Genomic DNA, 24,289 nt, shown 5'->3' on the forward strand with positions numbered 1-24,289 from the left:
GGTAAAAACTAACGGTTAATTTGACATTATCTAAAAGACTGAAGCTTATTTTCACACAAAAATTCAGTTCACTCATGCTGACTGACTTTCGTCATGCATTTTAACTGTGCTCTCAGTCCTGCCTTTGCTTTTAACTGCATGCAAAAATATAAAAAAGATTAAAACTATATACTTAAATCTAAGAATTTTATTTTGTAATGTTTGAGGTTTTAGCTTTATTAATAATGAAGACTAAGGTAATTTGTGTGCAAGATGAGTCATGAAAATCCTAAATCTGCAATTAAAAAAAATATTGTATAGGCAGCACAGGCTGCACACACTTTTTATCCCCTTGTATCAGCTTTTTGTACGGCAAGTTTGAGTATTTAAAACGACAAACAAAACCAAAAAAGCAGCAGTCTGGGTTAAAAAAAAACTGACAAACTTTGGAGAATCAAATGTGAAGAATAAATCCAATCTGTTGGTTTGCTTAGCAAGATATTTTTTTATAAACCCTGTGTTAACATTTGTTGTGAACTGCTAGTTTATACAGTAAACAGTAACTGAACTGAAGTTACTGGTTGTTTCCTTGACAAGGTCTTAAGTATTTTATATTTTTCTACTTTAACGCTTTGTGTGCGCACAAAGTGGGTAGGAGCTGTTTGTGCTTTTGTTGCTGAGAACCTTGCAGCACTGATGCAAAACCCTGAGCTTCCACACGGCTGTGTCCTTCCATTATGTCACCTCTGACAAACACACCAGCTATGGTTTTATAGGTCACAAGTTTTGAGACTTTTTTTGTTTTTGGTCAAATTTCCTTTGCCCAAAAGCTGCACGTCATGGGTTTCAAGCAAACGCTTGTCTCGCATGTGGGCGATAGCCTCAGTGACCGGCTGATTTTGTGTGTACTTCGCCTGCTATTGATGGACTTTGGAGCTTCTTGATAAGTGGGTCTATTTGTCAATGACACCTTTATTACAGATGATGATAAGCCTGCAATCACTGCCCCATCCCCAACACCCCAAGCAGGTTGGTAACTACAACCACTCTTACTGCTTCCTGCTTTCTTCTCTTCATTTCCTTTCAGCCTTTGTTAGCCACAAAGCAAGCATAAATCAAACTTCTAGAACCAACAAACAAACTTTGAAATATTTCAACTTAAACAGCCTGGCTATATTGATAATGGTAGTTCATTAAATTCATTTAATAATTATTGTTTTTTTTTTTACCCAGTAGAGATCAAACAACAACAAAAAAAAGCTTTTGACTCTTACTAAGTGGAAAATGTTTTTGCAAGTCTTGTTAAATAACAGTAAGAGTAGACATATAATGTAAATAATATATACTCAGTGTACAACCCCAGTTCCAATAAAGCTGAAATGTTTTGTAAAATGCAAATAAAAACAGAATTCAATGAGTTGGAAATTTCATAAACCTAAAATTTTAAATTTAGGGCCGCAGCACTTCTAAAAACTTACAGAACAGGGGCAACAAAAGGCTGTAAAAGTAAGATATGAATAAAAAACAGCTGGAGGAGCATTTTTCAACAAATCCCCACTCCCATATACGGGTCAGAAAGAGGACTGAGGATGAAAAGTAGCATTTGGAAGATGCTGAATCTCTCAGATGTAAAGATGGGCAGAGGTTCACAAGTCTGCAAAAAACATTGTGTCTAAAAATAGTGGAAGCATTTCAGAATAATGTTCCTTAAAAGAACATTGAGAATGCTTTGAATATCTCACCATCCACAGTTGATAATATCATCAAAACATTTCAAGAATCTGGAGAAATCTTTGAGAACAAAAGAACAAGGCTAAAAGGGCCCTCAGGCAGCATTAAAAACAGGTCTGATTCTGTTACGGATGTCACTGCATGGGCTTAGGAACACTTCCACAGATCATTCACTGTGAAAACAGTTCGCCATGCCATCCACAAGTGCTGCTTAAAGCTCTATCATGCAAAGAAGAAGCCAGATGTGAACACCATCCAGAAACTCTGCTATCTTCTCTGAGCTAAAGCTCATTTTAAATGGACTGAGGTAAAGTAGAAAACTGTTTGGTGGTCAGATAGATCCAAATTTAAAATTCTTTTTGGAAACTACAGATGCCATGTCCTCTGTACAAAAAAGAAGGACCAGCCAGCCTCTCTCATTATATGGGGGTGCATTAGTGGCATGAGCAGCTTACACATCTGGAAAGGCACCAACAATGCAGAAAAGCATATTTAGGTTTTAGAACAACAGATGCTCCCATCCAGACAATTGGATATTTCAGCAAACCAACGCTAAACTGCATATAGCATCCATTCCAACAGGATAACTTTGTAGTAGAGTCTGACCTGCCTGCAGTTCAGACCTCTCACCAACTGAAAACAGCTGATGCGTCATGAAACAAAAACTCTGGCAAAAAAGACCCAGGACTGTTGAACAGCTACAATCCTACATCAGACAGGAATGGGGCAGCATTCTCCTCCAAAACCTCCAGCAGCTGCTCTCCTCAGTTCCTAGACGTTTACAGACTGATGTTAACAGAAGAGGGGATGCTTCACAGTGGTAAACATTACTTCACAGTAACATTAAACAGTTTCTTAGTTTAAACATTTGCTATTCCATTGTGAATAAAATCTGAGTTTTTGAGATTTGCAAATCACTGCATTCTGTTTTTATTTACATTTTACACAATGTTCCAACTGTTTTACTATTGCAGTTGTATATGTGACTTGTGTAATCTTAGACAAAAGTAACTAAAGATGGGCAAACGGCTGCACAAATAAGCAGGAATTTATGGCGTTTTCACAGGACTTCTACAGGCAAATCACAAATGAATGAGAACAAAACTAGCTTTAGTTACAAAAAAGATAAAAAGGTGGAGGGAGGCACAGGAATGACAGCTATAATACTAACAGTTTTAAAACAAAGTGACTGGACTTCTGTTGTTGATAGTTGAAGATATTTTGTCAAAAAAGCTTTCTCAGTTTAAACTGAAAAGTGTGGAGTTTAGAATTGGTCTCTCATTTGACGTAAATGGCTTCCTTCACCCTTCCTCTCAAACCATCTATCTTTTCTGTCCAAAATATGAACATTACTGTCCTCATAAGAGTGCCTTAAGGACAGTAATGCTCAGATTTTGGGCAGAGAAAACAGATAACATCCATTCAGTTCCAAGAATGTGACCAAAAATGTCACAGCTCCATCTGTTCCTGCCACGTCTCTTGTCTCATGTCATGCCACAGCCACTTAACTTCCCACTCCCAGTTTCTAGCCACGCCTCAGTTTCCATGACCACGCCATCAGCCTCATCTGTTTCACCTGTTCCTGTCACTATATATACTCACAGCTCCCAGTACTCAAGTGCCAGATTATTGAAAGCCTCACAGCAAGTAAATGTCCAGCGTTATATCCATGTCCATGCCTGATCTCGACCCTTGCCTGTCCCACGACCCACGTCTCTTGCCTGCCCCTTTTTGGATACTGCTTTGGACTCTGACCTCTCGTTACCGACCTCGCTACGCTCACCTGGACCTCGCCCTTTGGATTTTCCCTCTCTGGTTTTGGCTTCGGACTTCTGACTCCCCGGTAACGACCCCACGCCTGTACCTGGACTTTCCCTCTCTCCTCAGCCCCTTTCAGACAAGCCTGACTGCACCTAACTACCAAGCTAAGGAGGACTTACCTGTTCTGGTCCCGATCCACGACGGTCACGTGAGTGCGCTGTTCAGAGCCTCAAGTCCCGCTCTTAGTCGGTCCATAATAAAATCCTTAAAACTTCGTTATTGTGTTGCGAGTCTGAATCCTGTCAAGTCCTCCCTTGTCAAAAAAGTCAATTATGTAGACCAGGCAACCAAAGACTCCAATGATCCTCAGAAGTTAGTGGAAGGGACTAATTTTGCATGTCAGTTTAACTTGCATAAGTGGAAAATCTCACTGCAGGTTAAACGTTTGGAACGCTGCACTTTTCAGACAATATCTTGAATGACAAAAAAGGAGTCTGACTGCTTTGTTTTAAAAACTGTTAGGATTTGCGAAGTCCTGGATGAGTGAGAATCTACAAAAACATATTCCATTGCACTTTGGAAAGTTAGCAGTTATTCAAAAGCCCACAGAAGATATGCTTTACTTTGTATGGGCCATGAAATGCAGCATTGTCAGAGGAAAAGGAAAAAAAGAACCTGAAAGAATATTTACTGAAGAAGCTAAAGACAGATTTGGTAATAGGCAAAGTGAACTGAAGTGAGTGGAAAAAGCAGAAAGACTAACTGAAACAGGTCAGGCAGTAAAATGAACAAACAAAATGCATGAACCTGAAACACTGAAAACATAAAACCCAAAAACATGAAAATCAGAGCAACATAACAAAACCCCCAGGACACAGCAAAACCCTGAAGACCATGAGATAACTAAACCTTTGACTGGGTCAACGATAATTCCTTTCCTTGCTGAACCATAACAACTAAATGTCACCTGTGTCTTATTTGCTGCCATCCTCATAGATGTCTTAAATATGGATGCCTTGTTACCTATTTTTTCATGTAGCCCGCACCATACATCACCTATAGCTAAAGGTGTGGGCAAATGATGCTCTTTTTGGGAGGTGAAACTCATTATTGCTCAGGAACAATGTGAACCAAGCTACTGTATACACTGAGCCCCCAAAACTGTAAAACAGATTACAATGCCTTGCATAAGTATTCATACCCCTTAAACTTTTCCCCATTTTGTGACGTTTCAACAAGAAACCTTATTGGTGTTTTTTGTGATCGACCAACATAACGGAGCACATAATTTTGAATTAGAAGGAAAATGATTTTGAAAATCTTTTACAGATAAAATTCTGAAAAGTGTGGTGTGCATTTGTGTTCAGCGCACCTGAGTCAGTACTCTGTTGCTGTAAATCAGGGGTCTCCAATCCTGGTCCTCGAGGGCCACTATCCTGCATGTGTTACTTGTTTCTCTGCTCCAACACACCTGATTCAGTGGTTAAATTACCTCGTCATGTTCTGCAGAAGCCTGTTAATCATCCACTGATTCAAATCAGGTGTGTTGGAGCAGAGAAACAAGTAAAACGTGCAGGATATTGGCCATCGTTTACTGCTGATTTACTGCTGTAAATCTTTTGGGGTGTGTCTACCAGCTTTGCACATCTAGAGGCTGAAATCTTTGCTAATTTTTCAGTGCAAAATACATCAAGCTCTGTCAGACTGGATGGAGATTTGTGAACAGTAATTTTCAAGTCTTGCTACAGATTCTCAGTTGGATTTAGGTGTTGACTTTGACTGGGTCGTTTTAACACGACTATGCTTAAATCTAAACCGTTCCACTGTAGATCTGGCTGTGGGTCTCAAATCTAATTTGGGGTATCAGAATAAAGAGGGATGAATAGAAATGTACACCACACTTCAGATTTTTATCTACAAAAATATTTAAAAAAAACATGTATCATTTTCCTTCCACTTCACAATTTTTGGTTATAATAAATACTTAGAAGTGACCGAATGTGGAAAAGTTCAAGGGGTATGACTACTTTATGAAAGGGAATTTTTTTAGATTAGTTGCACATTTTGCATCAAATAAATTACTTATTTGCCCTATAGTTGGAAACTGACCATAATGAGATGAACTTTTTCACTATTGTTTTAGCTTTAGAAGACAAAAAAAAAAGGTTACAGGATGAGAAATATGTGATTGTTCGGTAAACTGTAACTGGATTTGCTAATGAATGACAAAGTAGATCTTTGAGCCTTTTAATGGTGTAGATGCAACAATTATTAAACTCTCTGTAGTGGTTTAATATCTCCTGATTCAACTGTAACTGTGCTTTCTTCCACAGAAAATGGCAATACAATCAAGAAACTCTCAATTGACCTGCCTAGTAAGAGTCCTCCGTTAAACCCCAGCATTGTTTCAGTTCCTCTGACCGAAGTATTAGCCTAATCTAATTAAAAATTACTCAATGTCTGAATGTAGGAAACATGCTCAAGACATGTTTAATTTTAGATATTTGTGTGTTTACACGTAAGTTTTTTTCAAAACTGCAAAATATGTACTTTCTAACATATTAATAAATACCAAGACTGGTTTATCACCTTTTAATTTTATTTTCTGGATGCTCACAAATTATTATTTATTTAATGTTTTTTTTGTATTTTGTATACGTAACTAGCACGCTATGAAATCAATCATATTAAAGATATGGAATTCTAATTGTAAGGGTCAATCCAAAACTAGTAAATCCAAAAGGACTTTTTTAATAATCAGATGTTTGACTCAGAATTCCCCACATCACTGCTTGCACATCTTTAACTGCTTGTTGGTTTCATACTTCCTAAGTGTGTGCTTGCTTCAATGGACTTTACAGTACTATTTCTTACAATATGCTGTAAATTTCTCTCTTTGTTCAGATGATAGTGCCCCTGTCCCAGCCATGGGGAGAAAAGACTCAGGTAACACAACAGTAAAGGGAAGACATTGGTGCCAAATTCCTCCGGTCCTTCTTGCCCATGTGGGACACATTGGGACAATTAGAAAATTCTGTATTTACATTAGAAAAAAGGAACTGTAAAAACCAAGAAAAGGTTAAGAAACGAAAGACTGTATTGTATCATATTAAGTTTAGAAAAAATAATCTGTGCACACGTGTCTTTAACACCTGTTTTTGCGCTTTCCGTGTTGCAAAGTGCCGAGGTTCTGCCGCTGTATGAGGTGTGACTGTTGAGAGTGTGGAAAGGGTTTAAATGTGCTGTTTGTATTTGTATCCTCTTTGAGAAACTTTGTCGAAACAAAAACCTCAGATATGAAGTGAAAGGTGGGTGCGGAGACTCTTCGTTGTATTATTTTTTTTTTTTTACAAAGTGAAAGAAGAGAGTTCCGTGTTATGAACTTGTTTTTCCTCACTGGCCAGTGTGGTCTCTGGGAGAGGGACAGGCTCCGGAGGACGTGGACAAGCCGATTGACAACCCACCGCTGTCCACGCTGCTGATAGAGAGACCCCAGAGCGGGGCTGTCCCTGTGGGTGAGTGACGAAGAAAGGAGGGATGGGAAAGATAAGCGCAATGTGTAATGAATTGGTTGAAATATTGGAGGTGTTAGATTCCACAAGTTTAGGGGCCCCTTGTAGCAAAAACTGACACTTTCCATTTAATTGTTTGTATTTTTGAATCCAAAGGGGGCGACATCACCTTTGTTGCCAAGGTGGAGGCAAAAGATCTTCTCCGCAAACCCACAGTCAAGTGGTTTAAAGGAAAATGGATGGATCTGGCCAGCAAAACAGGAAAACACCTCCAACTTAAAGAGACCTTTGACCGACAAACCAAGGTGAAAGCAGCCACCCAACCGCACCTCTACCAAGAGTATGTGACCCCCACCTGGCTCCGTCATAAATTCTGGTATGACATCCTCTTGGCAGATCCACACTTTTGAGATGCACATCATCAAGGCCAAAGACAACTACGCTGGAAATTATAGGTGCGAGGTGACCTACAAGGACAAGTTTGACAGCTGTTCCTTTGACTTGGAGGTTAAAGGTTTGTCAAAGCAGATTATGAGTGCTTGGGTTGTTAAACACCACAGAGGTTGGAACTAAACATATATATGTGTTGTTACTGTTTTGCAGAAACTGAACAGGGTTCACAGAACATTGATATTCGATCAGCTTTCAAGAGAAGGTAATAAAATGATCAGAGACATCAGCAGCAACCATTTTACATCTGCTGTTCAACATTATTTAACTTGAACAAGTTGTTTTTTTGTAAAGAATATTATATAAAACAAAACATACATTTCTTAGTTTGCACAAAAAAAGAAAAAGAACCACCCTCTGTGGTGCAACAGGGAACATGTTTCTATGACTAAATGACATATAGGTCTTACAAAATAGTAATAATAATGTCATTAATAATGTCATTTTTAGTTGATTCAATGCGCAATTAAAGTGCAATTCCCTTGCACTTTAATTCCCCCTCCGAACAATGTAAAGCAATGCAAAGAATCCCGGTTTCACTGCATCGTCACAATGTTTCAGTAACGTTACGTCAACATTGCGGAAAAATTGTGGCAATAATAAACTGGGACAGTTCTCTGTGTGTGTTACACAAACGACCTTGTTTCGAGCTTTTATCCAGGAAAAGACAAAAAAAGGTTTCTGTGTAAACACAAATCATGAGTTAGCTCGGCGCTAATTCACTGATTGACATCAGAGCCTTTGCTTTGTGTTGCTCTTAGAGCATTGTCTTCGAGTGCCTGTAAATGTTGCAACTGTGATTAAATCTCCAATAATCTCTCCTTGTTAACAACAGCAGTGAAGGACAAGAAGATGCAGGAGAGCTTGACTTTAGTGGTCTCCTTAAACATAGGTGAGAACACATCCTGACCCTGAGTTTGTCCTTTTGAGTTTTTATTTTGGATGTGTTTCTTTTTTTTTCCTTTTTTTCTTCATGTTCTTTGTAAAGCTGCAAAAGTCTACTGTATGAGATCAATTTCTATCAGGGGTTTTCAAATTCTGGCACTGGACGCTCATCATTATAACCCATAATAAACCAAAGATTTGTAAATTACATCATTCCAAATTCCCTTTCTATCCTGCAGTTATTGAGCAGACATCAAACCCTGCCACAACCCGTCAAAACTTATTACTCCAGTTTAGCAGTGAAGTTTATATCACAGATGTGTAGGAAATGTATGAAACTGTTTGTTGAAGGCAATTAAAAGTAAATATTGAGAGCCTTGATTAAAGGAAGAATTGAACACATAAGGCAAGAAAAACTAGTTTGGAAGGAGCCATGTTTAAAGGTGTAATGTGTAAAAGAAATGTAGTCGATTCAGTGTAACTGCTCAATAGTTTTCACATAACGTTAAATTATCTTGATAGTTCAAACCAAAGCCAGACTTTTAAAATGCATTTAAACATTTTAACCTGACAGAAATTGCATTTGTGTGAATTTCTTAAAGTTTGAGCAGACACATTCAAATAGGAGACGAAATATTTCGACAATATATGCATACATTCATTTACACTTAAACAGGATTAGTAATTGCATGCTTCAAAAGTCCCTCTGTAGGTTCAGACCAGACAGTAACTGAAGAAACAGGAACGTTTTTTTCCTGGCTATTTTCGCTAATTGGTTAGCATGTTACCTATAACATAATACAAATTAATATTTTTCTTCTACAACTAGCTGACATTTCTTTGCAAAGGCTAAATAATCTTTTTTATTTATTTTGATACTGATTTTAAATTAGTATTTTTACACATTGCATCTTTAAGCAAGACAGTAGATGAGATCAGATGTTTACATACACAATATAAATTCAGATAACCTTTTTTTTCTGATTATCTGATGTTAAACCTTTCCTGATTTAGGTCAGTTAGGATTCCCAAAATGATGTGTTAAATGTTCGAATAATGAGAGGGAGAATGTTGTATTACTTTACCGTACTTAAGATTACTATGGCTTTAAAAAAATTAGAAGCTTTTAATAGGTTAGTTGACAACATTTAAGTTAATTGGAGGCAAACCTAAGGATGCATTTTATAGCACGCCTCAAACACACCGTTCTGTGTGTGACATTGTGGGGAAAATCAAAAGATATCAGCCAAGATATCAGGAAGAGCCTCCACATCTATGGGTGCGTACAATTTCCAGATGCCTAAAGGTTCATCTGTTCAAGCACTTATACCCAAGCAAGTTACACCAAGGGAATGTCCTGCCATCAGACCCCTCCGGAAGGAGACAGCTTTCATGTCCCTGAGATGAACTTTTTTGTGATGCAAGCTGTGTGTATCAACCCCAAAACAAAATCCAGAGACCTTGTGAAGACGCTGCGGAAGCTGGTAAGAGTGTGTCATCCACAGTGAAACAAGTCCACTATCCACATGGGCTGAAAGTCCAGTCAGCAAACAGGAGAAGCCAAGGCATACAGTTTAAAGTTACTACAAAAACTTAACTTTAAAGATAGTAATAACAAATTTAAAGAATCATTTTTTGGGGAATCCTAACTGACCTAAAACAGGAAAGGTTTAGTCTGATTTAATGTCAGACAGTGAGAAAAAAGAAAACAGTTAGCCTTTTTTTACAAGGTATGCAAACATCTGGTTTCAGCTGTACCTGTGTCTGTCTGGTTTGACTCCAAGTAAAAAAGAAAAACAAAACTGTAGCTACTCTACTGTCAGAGTTGCCTCCCAGCTTGAAAGCCTATTTTCTTGAAAGTAAACTCCATGATGCACATTTGAGATACAGTCCGGGGTTTCAATGTGAGCATAAATAGGCCTACAGTCGTTTACTCTGTTCCCAAGAAAAATGACACGTTTGTTGTGGGCTTGTCTCTTCTTCTCCCCTACACATTCAGAAATCAAAGGTTAGTAGAGAGAAACCCCTAGGTTTTTAAACGGTTAGACCTTACTGCAGGTGAGTAATCCTGTAGATTCCCCAGCATGACGTGTAGCTCTAGGAACTGGACGAGCAAGAGTGTTGGCCTCCTGTAGTTTGGTAACACTTCATTTGAAGGCAGCATTTCTATCTGCTCAGTTAGCTGTCAGTAATGATGGTGATGGACCTTGCATCAAGCAGCGCCTTCACTGTATGAAGCAAAGAGCTCCATTTTGGATCGTTACTGATGTGCTAGTGGGCCACAGGAAAATGATGCTGTAAAATAGTGTTATCACTACATTGTCACTTATTTCAGTTTAGACGTGTAAGGATAATGCCACCGTGTTTATTTCAGCTTTCTTCATAACTGACTGGAAATAAACAGACGAGAAATAGAAGCAAAAACGGAATAATTATTCACGCTATTCATGTCCAACCTTTCAGACATTTGGGGAAATGTCTAAGAAAGGTCTGACGGACTGTTCTTTGTTTAAACTAATACAAGGGCTCATATTCAGGCCGATGTGCATATTAACCCGCATCTCACAAATCTAATATCTCCTACTGTAAAGACTAACATTTACAAGTGTCAGAGCAAAGGGATGGGCCTCAACACAAGAGCGATATGAGCGTGTTCCAAAGCTGTGTTCCAAAGCTGTGTTGCAAAACGTCCTTAATTCCCTGCATGCTGCATGGAAACATGGTAACATATTTAATGCTGCAGTGTGTTAAACGAGCTGTAATTTGTCTCAAAACAAAGTTTATTTGTGACTGCATTTACATGCTATTTTAATTTGGATTAAAACCTTCGTTTCATCTTCCACTCTTATTTTTGAAAGGGCACACACCAAATTTAACTTCCCTTTAATCTTTACCTTCCATGCCACTATGCATGCTCAACGGGGTTCAAGAAAGTTAAGATAGGGGCAGCAATGAATTAAAAAGACATTACTGTATATAAGGTAAAAGCAGCTGTTTATCTTGCTAGGAAACGGGTCAGAAACACAACCAAGTATAAAGTTAGTGACAGAGATGGACTGAAATGAAGAGGGAAATTGTTTTGTGGCAAAACAAATAAAAGATGAAGCTCAGTTTTATGTTACTGTTACAGTTAACCTTAGTGAGGCCACAATTATTCACACCATATAGTATTTTATATATAAGTATATAATTACACAGTTTGATTACAAGCCATACACTAACAACAAAGATGATTTTGTTCAATTAATGCTGAACAATATACAATCTTTGCAGCAACAAACAGCTGTTCAGACTGTAATTTCAGAGAAGGTTTTGCTTATTTCAGCAAGGCAATGCCAAACATTCAGCAATAAACTGGACAGCCTTCTGTTAAACCTGTCACACATTTGGTGCAATGCAAAAGTACTTGTAAGTACGGCGTGTAACCAAGTAAGACCTTTTTAAAACATGTTGCTGAAGACAACTTCAAAATGAACATATATTCTTGTTTTATTTTTTTACTTTGTTGTTTGTTTGCTTCCACTGAAGTCCTGGCGGATAGACCCTTGAGAAATCCTGCAGACCCTATTAATATTAAAACTTTTCTCTAAAGCAAAAACCTCTTTTTTAATAATATTACTGTTGCTGCCCTGTTACCATTAACATGCACCTTCAGATATGACATCAACACAGAGATTCAGGTCACTGTGCCCATCCCTTTGTGTGACATGTCCTGAGGAACGCTCAAATCTAGAACAGCGGTGCGAGAAAATGTGAAAAACAAACAGTAATGGTAAGTTGAAGCGGGATCAGAATATTCCAAGGCCACTAAAACCCCTAATTATTGAGGTTATGTGGTTCCTCAGAACATGTTGCAAACACCAGCGTGTGCTTCATGTTCTCACTTTTTTTTTGGTTTTGTTTTTACCTGGTATCTGGCACCATTAGGGAGCACAAACAGCAGGATGACACCCCAGAAGTGGACGTATGGGAGATCCTGAAGAACGCCCGGCCAGACGAATATGAAAAAATTGCCTTTATGTACGGCATCACAGATCTGAGAGGTCTGCTGAAGAGGATGAAAAAGATCCCAAAAGAGGAGAAGAAGAGCGCAGGTAGATATGTTAGATTTTTACACTGCAGCAAATCTTGGCTGAAGATTAAAAGTTTAACTTAATGTTGAATTTTACTCACCATGACTGTGACTTTAAGCTTTTGCAAAGAAGCTGGAGCCGGCGTATCAGGTGGATAAAGGTTCAAAAATCCGCCTGGTGGTTGACCTGGCCGACCCCACAGTTGACCTGAAGTGGTACAAGAATGGACAAGAAATCAGGCCCACTCCCAAGTATGTACACACATGAAGTTTGTTTGAAAATTCATCGCCTTATTGCTGCACAAATGAAAGACATTTTCTATTTTTAAAAAATTAAAATGCTTTTGATTTGTGCCAGTCCATTTTTTAAATCAGTTCTCTGGAATATGTTTTTATTTTGTCACTTCTAAAAAGCACAATGGTTCATATTTTTACTGCTTATAATGATTACAAATTCAAACAAATTTCAAGTAGTCCAACAGAAACTTACTTAATGTGGTCAAATCAGTTTAAGTCAACAACATTTAAGATTCAGTACACTACGAAATCCTGGTAAAAAAAACATTAAGTGATGGATCTAACAGTACAGGTGGAAGAGCTACATGAATTCAAAGGACAGATTAGGACTGTAAGGGTGTTGACGAAAGACGATGGGACATCCCAGTTCTAAATTTTCTCAATGTCTCAAGGAACATTTAAGGTTTATTAGGAATTCATATGACCATGTGCAATAAAAAGGCATAAATGGTTGGTGTAAGCCCCTGTCTTAAGTTGCCATTAACTGTTGTTTATGTCCTGCTCTATACAGGAAAAAGGTGGTACCTCCTTCACAGGTCTTTAACCAAGCGTGGCTTTGGAACACCACTACTAAATACAAAATAGCATAGCATTTATGAGCATTTGAAAAATTTCTAAAGTTCCCATAATTAATCAGGCATCAGGCATTTGTAGTGGCTGAAGAAGTATTTTTTTTTTCTATTAGTGAATGTAAGAGATAAAAAGAGAAAAAATGTTACAGGCCCATGTATCAACCTTAGCATAACTCCAAATTAAATTAGTCATTGGTATTTATTATATTATTATATATTAATTCAACGAGCACATTCTTTCTCCAATAGTCTCAGATACTGTTTTTTGTAAAACAACATTAAAGGAGGTTTTAGGCATCAGTTTTCAGTGTGTGGGTAATGAAAGGCTGGATGAATATCGCAAAGCTGTGTAAAATAAAGTAAGTCACTACCTTGTCCTAAAACCTAAAAATCAGGTAGCTTTGGTTCCTAAACCTAAGCAGGAAATTGTGTTTCCTTAACTAGTCTCGATACTTAAACCTAACCAAGTACACACTGAAATCAGAAGTAAAGGCAGAATGGAAAGAAAAATACAAAAAATACAAAAAAATACAAAGCTCCATCAAAACCATGACTCATGAGTCTGACAGTGGTTTCAAAAAGAGTTGGGTTTCCACTATTATTATAATAAGTAATATAGATGCCCATTTAAGAAAACACTTCAGAATGATGTAACCTTTAGTGTTACGTCTAATATTTCACTTTAGTACAGATTCCAAAAGTGCTCTTTAAGAATTAACTATAGCAGAAGGACCTTGAAATATTTGCACAATTTGACGCCATGTAGGCAGAACGGGCTTTTTTTTTTGTGAGTAAACAGTTTATTTTTATTTTCAAATTAGACTTTTGGTCCTGTTGGGTTATGGCAAAAACAATTTAAAGATAATACAATCACTGGCATATTTCTTTAATAGAAGTGTCAATAATTCAGTCTTTAAGGCAACAACAAATTTTTATATTTTAGTGTTTAAGATTTTTTCAAAAAATTCTTAATTATTTGAAAAACAAATAAGCTTACAAACAAGACAGGACTAAGCCAAACCATAAAAAGGTCCAAAAGCCACATAAAGTTAAAGCCATCTGGGAGGTTATTGCTGTTTTCTGGTGTTGATCTTCTTTGCCATCTTCTGGGACTACCCTTCTATGAAAAAACTCTTCATTTCTTTAACTAATTTCTTTTGATATAACCCTGTTTACCAACCACATACTCTACCCCTCCAGGCATGATGTCTCTCTATCTTTGTCTATCTGTTTGTCTTGCTATATCTTGGTGCTCCTCCTTGTCATATTTACTTCCTGTGATCCGGCTCTATTCTGGCTCGGCTGCTGACCTTTAGTCAAAGGAAGTAAGTTCATCCGTCTCATCGACTCTCCATTTATCATGTCATGAATTTGGTGTGAGCCTAGTGCATCTGTATGTGTAGTCTCACCCCTGACTTCCTGCAGCATAGAGTTTAAAACATGCTTAATAAAAAATAATTCAGTTTTATTGATGTTATTGATCAGTAGATCTTAAGGACGGTGTTCAGTTTCTACAGGCTTTCAGTTTTATTGTCTAATTCTTATTAAAAGATTGTTGTGCGTATTTATAGGTTGAAAAAACTTTAGTTATCCACTGATGTAACCAACGGATTTCCTGTTTAGGTATATTTTTGAGCACAAGGGCACACAAAGGATTATGGTCATCAACAACTGCTCCTCTAATGATGATGCAGCCTATTCGGTGGTTGCAGGGGAAGAGAAATGCACGACGGAGCTGTTTGTCAAAGGTAATTTGAATGATCCTTTTGCTTTTTATATTGCCGTGTGAAATATCCAGTCAGCCTGTGTTCTTTTCCTCCTCGTCTTTCACCTTTCAGAGTTACCGGTTAAGATCGTTAAAGATATCGAGGCCGTAAAGACCACCGTGAACGAGAGGATCGAGCTGGAGTGTGAAGTGTCAGAAGAAGGAGCTCAAGTTAAATGGTAAGAAAACGTATAATGCTTGTAAAGATGCTATGACTGACGTGATCAGTACTGTAAAGATTGGGTTCCTATTAAAAACAAAATGCTACCAAAGAATGTCCAGTTTGTTCTGTTTGAACAAGCCTGAGCAGGCACCAGCCACTACCATTCAACAGCCATGAAATATTCAAAAGAGGGTTTTTAAGACACTAAATTATAGACACCATCCCACCTCCCAATTGAGATCAAAATGACTCATCAGTATTTGTTCTCTAAAGTTTGAATACTCAAACAAAATTATGAATACCTACCAAAAACACTTGAATTTATTTAGCTTTTAGACCAAACACTTGTCCATTGGTTACTCCTCTTTTGAGGATTTATGCTCTAGGAGAAAAATAAAACGTTAAGATTTTCTTTTTTTGTAATGTTTTGATCCTGATAAAGGAACTGTGCAAATGACCAATTGAGAGAGTACTTATTTTATCCAAAATATATTTTAAAGCACTTGAAAATGAAATTTGAATTCTTTGGAAGCTTAACTTTTTGATGAACTGAAAATTAAACTCATGCAGATGAAGAAAAAGTAACAATCAAAAGTAATGTAAAATATATATATATATATATATATATATATATATATATATATATATATATATATATATATATATATATATATATATATACATNATATACATAGTAGGTATTGTAAAACAAACAAAAAAATTATTAAAACAGTAACCCTTTTGTCACTTTTTTCTTCTTGAAATACCAATTTAAGATTACTGCAACAACTGTCATCAGTAACTTTGTCCATCTGTGACTATTTAAAATGCCTCGTCAGGATGAAGAATGGTGTTGAGGTTCCAACAGGAGTTCGCTCAAGATACCGAATCAAGTGTGAGGGAACCAAACACTACCTAGTCATTGATGATGCCTCCAGAGATGACACTGGGACATATTCCATTATGGCCTCCGGTGGCACGTCAGAGGCTCGTGTTCAAGTTGACTGTAGGTCGAATCTTCTCTTTTTCAAGCTTTTTCCGCCCCAATGATCACATTTCTTTTCAAAAAACATGAGTTATGTGCTTTTCAAACTCTGTACTTTCCTTTAGTGAAACCGCTGAAAATTTACCAGGACCTGCAGGATATAACAGTGTTGCTGGGGAAACCCATAAAGCTACACTGTGAGATTTACCCAGGAAATGTCCCGGGTCGTTGGTACAGGAACGGTCAACTGATCCAGCCTAGCGATCGACTCAACATCATACACAGGAACAAGTATGTATTTTATCCTAAAGTCATTTAAAATAAACCCTTTTTTAATATTAACTACCATTTTTTTTGTTGTTTTTAAGGATTCACCGACTGGAAATTGAGTCAAGCTCCCTCCATGATGCAGGAGATTACACTTTTGTACCCGAGGGTTATTCACAGAGCCTTTCTGCCAAAGTTCATATCATTGGTACACACACGCAAAAAAAAAAATTGAACACTTCATATCTTTCTGTGAGCTTTCGGTCTCACCATCATCTAACAATTTTCTGCAGACCCTCCAAAAGTACTCCTGGATGGCTTGAACTTTCCAGACAACACAGTCACAGTTGTGGCCGGAAACAAACTTCGCTTAGAGATCCCCATCAGTGGAGAGCCAGCACCCAGAGTGGTGTGGACAAAAGGAGAAAGGGTGAGCTCCTCTCTAATTTGTTCTTCAGAGTGCCAGTAATTATTTGTCTATATGCATTTTAATTTAAACTGAACTCTAAAACAAGTGGCTGGAAACTTAAGCTTTAGGCCGTGTGGGGACCTTTTCTTTTACGAGTCTTCAAGCTTTGATGGTTAACCATTTGAGTCTCCTCTGTTTCAGGTGATCCTTGATTCAGGTCATCGTGTTCGAGCTGAAACGTACGGCGACCAGACAAGCCTGACAATTGAGGTCACAGAGCGGGAGGACACGGGCAACTACAAAATAGTTTTGCAGAATGAGGCCGGTGAAGCCACAGCCAGCGTCAAAATCAAGGTCGTCGGTAAGAGAAAAAATGTAAAAACAAACCATAAAAACAATACATAAGTAGGAGATGTGTTCCCCCTGAATCTTTAATCTGATTATGTGTTGCCTGCAGACATTCCTGACCCTCCTGATGCCCCTTTGGTCACAGAGGTTGGCGGCGACTGGTGTTCAATGACATGGGAACCACCCAAATATGATGGAGCTTCGCCCATATTAGGTAACCAATACGTCATGGCCGTTTTTAAGCCGGTTCTTACACGAGGATGCTAAATAACAAGCATTCTGGTGGTTGTCCAAAGGCTATTTCATTGAGAGAAAAAAGAAACAGAGCTCCAGATGGATGAGGCTGAACTTCGATCTGATCAAAGAAACTTCGTTTGAACCCAAGAAGATGATTGAAGGAGTGCCATATGAAGTGCGGATCTTCGCAGTCAATGCCATCGGCGTGTCCAAACCCAGCGAGCCATCCAAAGCCTTTACTCCCCTTGGTGAGTGGCTTAAGTGTCTCCTTAGCAGGATTTACCCAATTACCCATGAAAGGTTAATAAACATTTACATAAAGCTACAGTTGATCTAAAAACCATTTCATAATATTGGGTTTATTTTTAAAGAGAGGTCATGTGATTATACATGCTTGATCTGGCCTTAGTACCCCCCAACACAGCTGTTCTCTCCCATATCCAACATTCCCAGCAGTTTGACTTTGACCTCCAGCGAACATACAGCAGCTTTAAAGGATATCAAACACGTCTTTAATATGGCTGCCAACTCATCTGCGGATTATAAGTTTTAGGAGATCATGCTGATCAAAAGATGAATTATGATTCAGAACAAAGGAATGGGCTAATGAGACCTGGCAGGGAGACAGGAGACAAAACCAGCATGAGACAGAGGTCCCAGTGAGCCTTTTTGGTGACTGAAAAGCTGATGAAAAACGTTTTGAGGTGTTCTGGTTATAAATCTACCTTTTCATTCAGTGCTCAAAATCCAGTTAGTGATCTTTGGTATTTTGACCTTATTTACAGACTTAAGATGGGCATCTTACTGTTTATAAAAGAAGCAGTATACACTAATGGCCTTAGAATAAAGGTGAATCAAATTAAGACAGAGTTATTCCAGACTAGATAAGGTCTACAACTCAATTCAACTTTGAAATATTGATATTTCTGCTCAAAAGGGCTCCTTGTGTGTTCATTACAAAATAGGCATTTTTGTTTTCCCCTTTTTTCTCTTTTTTACTATTTTTATTGCAAGAAAACAAATGCAGAACTGTCGCTTTTACAGTTTTTAAGACTTTTTTTGTCATCACTTAGCTGTGACCAGTGAGCCCACAATGCTGGTTGTGGATGATGTCACCGACACTACAGTGACTGTAAAGTGGCGTCCACCAGAAACCATCGGCGCTGCCGGGCTCGACGGATACTTAGTGGAGTACTGCATCGAAGGAAGTGAGTCAAACTTTACTCTAAAGGAAATTGGAACTTGCATAGCATGGAGCTCAACTATATAAGAAACACCAGAAACTGTCAACTGTTTATCCCCCAACAGCTGATGATTGGGTGATATCCAACAAGGAGCTGACAGAGAAAACGAAGTACACCATCACTGGGCTAACTCCTGGATGTAAAATCTTAGTTCGAGTCAAAGCCGTTAATAAAGCCGGAGCCAGCGCTCCAAGGTCTCTGCAGCACTCTGTCCTGGTCAAAGAGGTTGTCGGTAAGCTCTGAGAAGCTTGGTTTAAGAGCGGAAACAAATTGATTTTAAATTTTTTTAATATAATTTTATGCTCAAATTAAACCATGTAATGTGACTCCCATGCAGAACCACCCAAGATCCGTGTCCCAAGACACCTGAAACAGACGTACACTCGCAGAGTTGGTGAAGCAGTCAACCTCGTGGTGCCTTTCCAGGTAAACCTCCAAGCTCCTTTAAATGTTGCACATCTCCGAGCAGAGAACGTCATTTTCGTTGCTCTGTCTGTGCAGGGCAAACCCCGACCGAAGGTCACCTGGCTCAAGGAGGGCAAGCCCGTAGAACCTTCTCATGTTAGCATTCGCAACACAGACTGTGACAGTATCATATTTATCCGTAAAGCGGAGCGCAGCCACTCTGGGAATTATGAGATGTCCGTGCAGGTTGAAAACTATGCAGACACTGCTGTTATCGACATACAAATTGTAGGTGAGTGAATGCATCACGCTCTTAAACAAGAACATCACAGCAATATGAGTAGTGTTAGATACCTATTTTAATTTCCTTTTGTAATTTTAGATCTACCAGGCCCTCCTCTGAGTGTGACTATTGAAGACGTCTGGGGAGGAAATGTAGCTTTAGTTTGGACCCCCCCGAAAGACAGCGGAAATGCCCCAATAACAGGCTACACCATCCAAAAAGCAGACAAGAAGACAATGGTAAAAAAACAGACTTTGACTTAAATAAAATTCAGAATAATGCTGTGCAAAACGAATTGATTTTTTAAAAAATGAATCTCATCCTGTTTACTTTGCTTTTCAGGAATGGTACACATGTATTGAGCACTACCATCGCACCTGCATCACCATCACAGAACTGGTGGTTGGGAACGAGTACTTCTTCAGGATCTTCTCAGAGAATATGTGTGGTCTGAGCGAAACTGCCACCCAAACTAAAAAGAGCGCTCTCATCGTCAAAGAAGGTACAACAAGGGGGGAGAACTGTGGAAAGCCATTCTGAATCACATTTAACAAATACCTAAACGAGAAAATAAATGTGACTATGAAATAAACATTAGTAACAGAATTTACTGACAATGAAGTTTGATAGAATCAAATAATTATTTAATTAAAAGAGAATTTTTTTTTTTTAAGAATTCAGTTTTTCATATTGACTAAATTGGCATTCTACACATGAAAGGGTACTCAGGAAAATGTGTGTATGTCCATAAAAGTGTTAATTTTTTTTCTATCCTTTTGCTCTTAAGAAACTGAAAAGGCTTCCTGAGCTTTTTGTTCTGATGAGCGTAAATGTTTCCGACCCCTAACAATAGAGCAAAGCCAAAAACGTCAACAAAGGTGTTTTCCCATTTGCCAACTATATTTTCCAAAGGTCCTGTCAGTGATCGTTTCCACTCTGAAGTGAGCCGGATTTCAGGGTTCTGGGTATGACTGACAGGCCCTTAAACGGTGGTGCCCTAGTCTCAACTCATAATGAATAAAAAACATTGTCTTTCCCTCATCACATAGAGAGTTCCCCTCATGATACCGCTCAGCGCCCGTATCATGCACAACCCCATTCCTTTACCCTTCCCTCGACAGGCTTGCAGGTGAAAAACCCCGAGTACAGCGATCATGACTTCAAGGAGGCGCCAAAGTTCACGCAGCCACTCATCAACACTTTCGCCGTCGCCGGCTACAATACTACTCTGAACTGCAGCGTTCGTGCCAACCCAAGGGTAGGTAGGAGAATAACAGTTGTGTATGCAACTATATTACATTCACAAATCATTCTGGTTTATCAAGAAAAACTGTCCGCTGTTGGCAGTCTCATTCAACTGTAATAAATACCTTTGCTGTGAGAGCTCAATAGTTTACCTTCAAATAAAGTACTCTGACTCAACTGTTTAACCAGTTTTGCCACTTTTTTGTTTGTTCGGATTATAGTTCTGTTAATTAAACAAAGTTATGAGAATCCTAAGGAAACAGAAGATTCAACAATTTTAAATAAGCAACCAAGAAAATACACAAAAGTTTGCTCTTTTCCCATCCCAAAGCTGACTTGGGTAAAACCCTTTAAGTTGGTGGCTGAAGCCAAAACTGACAGAAACAACAAATAAAACACAAGTTGTATTAAAACCAGAATGAGTACTGAATATAGCCATTAGCTGTATAATGACACTCCTGGTGTGTTTTTGCCTGCCTGCAGCCCAAAGTGATCTGGATGAAGAATAAGATCACCATCTTAGGTGACCCACGCTATCGCATGTTCAGCAACCAAGGCGTCTGCACTCTGGAGATCAGGAAGCCCAGTCCTTACGACGGTGGCATGTACACCTGCAAGGCCATCAACGACCTGGGAGAGGCCCAGGTGGACTGCAAGCTGGAGGTCAAAGGTCAGTGTAGATCGGAACATGCGCCTCTATATCTCTGGAACTGGTTTCCCAAGTTTTACTTCTTTGTCCTAACGAGAAACATAAAATATATCCCCTTAAGATCTAACACTGAAAAGACAAGCCAGTCACTCCTTTACGTTCACAAATGTTGTTTTGGAATGATTGTGAAGAGGCAGGAGTTTTTTTTGGGAAACCAAATCCACTGAGATATCACGGAAGTCTACCAAAGGAACGATGCAAGAGGGGGACATGTAAGTATCTCGAATGGGTTGCACCAGGTCTTCGTAAGTTCATTACCCAATTTATAAATTAAAATGTTTTTAGAATTACTCTACTTTCTGAGGATTTTCATACTGAGTTGCAAGATCAAAACTCTAATATACTTGTTGGGAAACATTTACATTTGGTTAACATATTCTCTTTTATTGCGAGTTATATTTTTGCCATCTGATCCAATTTTATAAAGATTACAGAGCAAACTAAAGTAAGATTTTTATTTACTTGAATTTTCCATGTGTAATACTTAACACGAATAGTTCTATGAAATGCAAATAATGAAGTGATGCCTGTGTTTTAAAACATTAAAGTCTGTAAAACTTGTCTCTCTACCATGCTTGTGTACTTAATGAAAATATTGGAAGTTTTTTTTAAGAAATGGATACAATGGTTTAACAGTTATTTAATGATTGTTCCTCCTGAACCTGTTTCCTCCTCGATCGAACCAAAAGAAAATGGATGAACTGCTATAAAAGGTTTGAGATTGGAGCAGTTTTAAGATGGCACCAATCCACTTAGGCCCTGCTCAGACTCGCTGTTAGCTCGTCAACACAGAATTAAACTATTTCTTCCAACGAAGATCATTCAAAGAACTATTTACAGCAGGGAAGATATTGTTCATTAGCTTTCAGTAGAACCCCACTTTAAAAGATCCAAAGTACAGCTTTAAGTGAACATTGTTTATTACTACAATTGAAGTTAAAAAATAGCCAAAATTACTATATAATGCTATGTTCTTTTTAATTACTCTTTACATGTAATTATTATTATTATTTGTAGGTTAATAAATTTGAATTTATGAACATCTGGTGCAACTGGTTCCTGGTTATAATTCTCTGAATAGATGCAAACAGTAGCATAATAATGAGGATTTGTTCACGTGTGTGGTGCACATAATACTTCGCCAAATTTATTCAAAGCGGTTTATCCCTTGTATTCCCATACATCTGTATCCAGTCATGTCCATCTGGCCATCCTGTTCATCATCACAGCCCACAGCCTTGGTGCACACACCTGTGATGTTCTCGTGTTTTATTCCTTAATGTCTCCATCTGACACTGTTCTCCTCAGTTTTCAGCGATACGGTTAACTCTTCATATAAAGAGTTCAGTAATCACTCAGCAGTATTCCCTGGTGCACACATATAACTCCATGTAAACATTTTGTTAACCCCTCTTCTCTTCTCTCTCCCCCAGTCCCAACTCAAGAATTGTGAATGTATGTTCTCATGTAAGATAAGGTAAGCTTTCATATGGTTTCAGCATATGAAGCTTATGTCACTCATTATGCATCTTTCGGCCCAGCCTGTGTAACCTCGCCTCTCTTGAACCGCAGCAGCTTTTCCTTCCGCGTTAGAGCAGAAACCAGGAAAGATCATTTCACGTTTGCATGGTGGCTTTTTTCCCCAGACTCACGGGGAAAAAAACTCAGGCCTGAATTCACAGACACACTGCCCGGCTTTCGTGGGAGCAATGTTGCACCCGTCTAATTCACAAAGGCCTCACTGATGGATTTTTGTTCTCTAAGCTGGGCTGCCAACCCAGCAGCGTTTCTCTGCGCTGATACAGTTCACTCACATTTAAAAGCCCATATTCATATAAAAAAACTACCAAGGCAAAAAAGAAAAATCCAACATGAATCCGTCCTGATACAATGAGATGTTCTTTATGCAGTTTTACGTGGCGATTCTATAATTTTCCTTTTCCTTTCTGTCACTTTTGTGCCTGATGTGTTTGCGGTGAACAGCCATATTTAGATTGTCCAGCACCAGATGGGTGTGTGATCACGCCGGTGTATCGTTGGTGCCATTTGCTTTGTGAATCTGACGCTGAAATGGAGCACTTAGCGGGTGCAAATGATGCACAAAAGCCGGCGCAAATAAAAATGTTGCACATTTTTAGTGAATCCGGGCCTCGTTTTTGAAGATTTTCATTGTTTGTTGCTGTAGAAACGTTTAAATTCAAAGATTGTCTCTCATGTAACGTGTGACAGTGACAAGGTGAGTACATTTTATCGACTTTCTAACCTTGAAGGAGAAATTCAAAGAAATCCAGGGAGGTGATTACTGGTCTGACTCCTGCTGAATGTCTTATAAATAAGGAAGCTCAACATGACTTGAACCTGGCTGATGAATGTGTTTTGTTTGGATTGTGAGCCTGCATTTGTGTGTGGTGGTTTAAAAAAAAAATGTTTTTGTGCCAAACTTTATCCTTCTTTTATACTGTTCTGTATGTTATTTAGGAGTGTGTCTATTCTTGAGATACAACCAAAAACTGTCTTGAAGTGGACAATTCAAATAAACACAATTTATTTCTGTATTTTTTAAAAAATGGCTAGTTTTTATTACAATTTTCTAATCCTGATAAAAGTGTGACCTAGGAATGGCTTTGTTGCTCAGCAGAAAGATTTAGCACAGACTAAAATATTTCATTCTCTAATACTTCACATTTGGATGGAATGCCATAAACCTTTATACAAAGATAAATGCATGTGGGATCCATTATGTCTTGTTTTTCTTCTAATGCTACCAAGTGATTTATTTTTTTCTATGAATTTGTTAGTATACTAGCACAAAAGTTAGGCTTTTAGAATCCAACTAAATCGAAAAAAAACTGGTGAAAAGGCAATCATAGAACCTAGTTTCTGTTACTTTTCTTATATTTTATGATAGACTTGTTGACAAATACATGAAACTCCCATCAGCCTTGTCTGTACTTTGTGTTTAGCATTATT

The 24,289-nt window shown here is 38.3% G+C and overlaps 1 protein-coding gene across 13 annotated transcripts in view; it reads left to right on the top strand.

Moving 5' to 3' along the window:
• Positions 1 to 24,289, top strand: part of mybpc1 (myosin binding protein C1) — a 33,190-nt gene that overhangs the window by 7,616 nt on the left and 1,285 nt on the right. For 3 of the 13 annotated variants that reach the window (XM_037981111.1, XM_037981116.1, XM_017411580.2), the window contains 29 exons: positions 961 to 1,008; positions 5,805 to 5,846; positions 6,376 to 6,417; positions 6,876 to 6,986; positions 7,140 to 7,288; positions 7,380 to 7,497; positions 7,587 to 7,638; positions 8,269 to 8,325; positions 10,318 to 10,326; positions 12,246 to 12,412; positions 12,510 to 12,642; positions 14,576 to 14,584; positions 14,883 to 15,007; positions 15,098 to 15,203; positions 16,027 to 16,193; positions 16,298 to 16,463; positions 16,541 to 16,647; positions 16,733 to 16,869; positions 17,050 to 17,209; positions 17,306 to 17,410; positions 17,493 to 17,681; positions 18,507 to 18,641; positions 18,742 to 18,909; positions 19,015 to 19,103; positions 19,179 to 19,374; positions 19,465 to 19,604; positions 19,708 to 19,867; positions 20,487 to 20,623; positions 21,094 to 21,280. In XM_037981111.1, the coding sequence (XP_037837039.1) occupies positions 961 to 1,008; positions 5,805 to 5,846; positions 6,376 to 6,417; positions 6,876 to 6,986; positions 7,140 to 7,288; positions 7,380 to 7,497; positions 7,587 to 7,638; positions 8,269 to 8,325; positions 10,318 to 10,326; positions 12,246 to 12,412; positions 12,510 to 12,642; positions 14,576 to 14,584; positions 14,883 to 15,007; positions 15,098 to 15,203; positions 16,027 to 16,193; positions 16,298 to 16,463; positions 16,541 to 16,647; positions 16,733 to 16,869; positions 17,050 to 17,209; positions 17,306 to 17,410; positions 17,493 to 17,681; positions 18,507 to 18,641; positions 18,742 to 18,909; positions 19,015 to 19,103; positions 19,179 to 19,374; positions 19,465 to 19,604; positions 19,708 to 19,867; positions 20,487 to 20,623; positions 21,094 to 21,280 (3,411 nt within the window). Of the gene's footprint in view, positions 1 to 960; positions 1,009 to 5,804; positions 5,847 to 6,375; positions 6,418 to 6,875; positions 6,987 to 7,139; positions 7,289 to 7,379; positions 7,498 to 7,586; positions 7,639 to 8,268; positions 8,326 to 10,317; positions 10,327 to 12,245; positions 12,413 to 12,509; positions 12,643 to 14,575; positions 14,585 to 14,882; positions 15,008 to 15,097; positions 15,204 to 16,026; positions 16,194 to 16,297; positions 16,464 to 16,540; positions 16,648 to 16,732; positions 16,870 to 17,049; positions 17,210 to 17,305; positions 17,411 to 17,492; positions 17,682 to 18,506; positions 18,642 to 18,741; positions 18,910 to 19,014; positions 19,104 to 19,178; positions 19,375 to 19,464; positions 19,605 to 19,707; positions 19,868 to 20,486; positions 20,624 to 21,093; positions 21,281 to 22,752; positions 22,797 to 24,289 lie in introns of all 13 variants that reach the window. The other 10 variants (XM_017411575.2, XM_017411582.2, XM_017411583.2 and 7 more) reach the window with 8 other exon arrangements.

The sequence above is a fragment of the Kryptolebias marmoratus genome, linkage group LG18 (assembly GCF_001649575.2).
Source record: "Kryptolebias marmoratus isolate JLee-2015 linkage group LG18, ASM164957v2, whole genome shotgun sequence".
In the NCBI taxonomy this organism is placed as follows: Eukaryota; Metazoa; Chordata; class Actinopteri; order Cyprinodontiformes; family Rivulidae; genus Kryptolebias; species Kryptolebias marmoratus.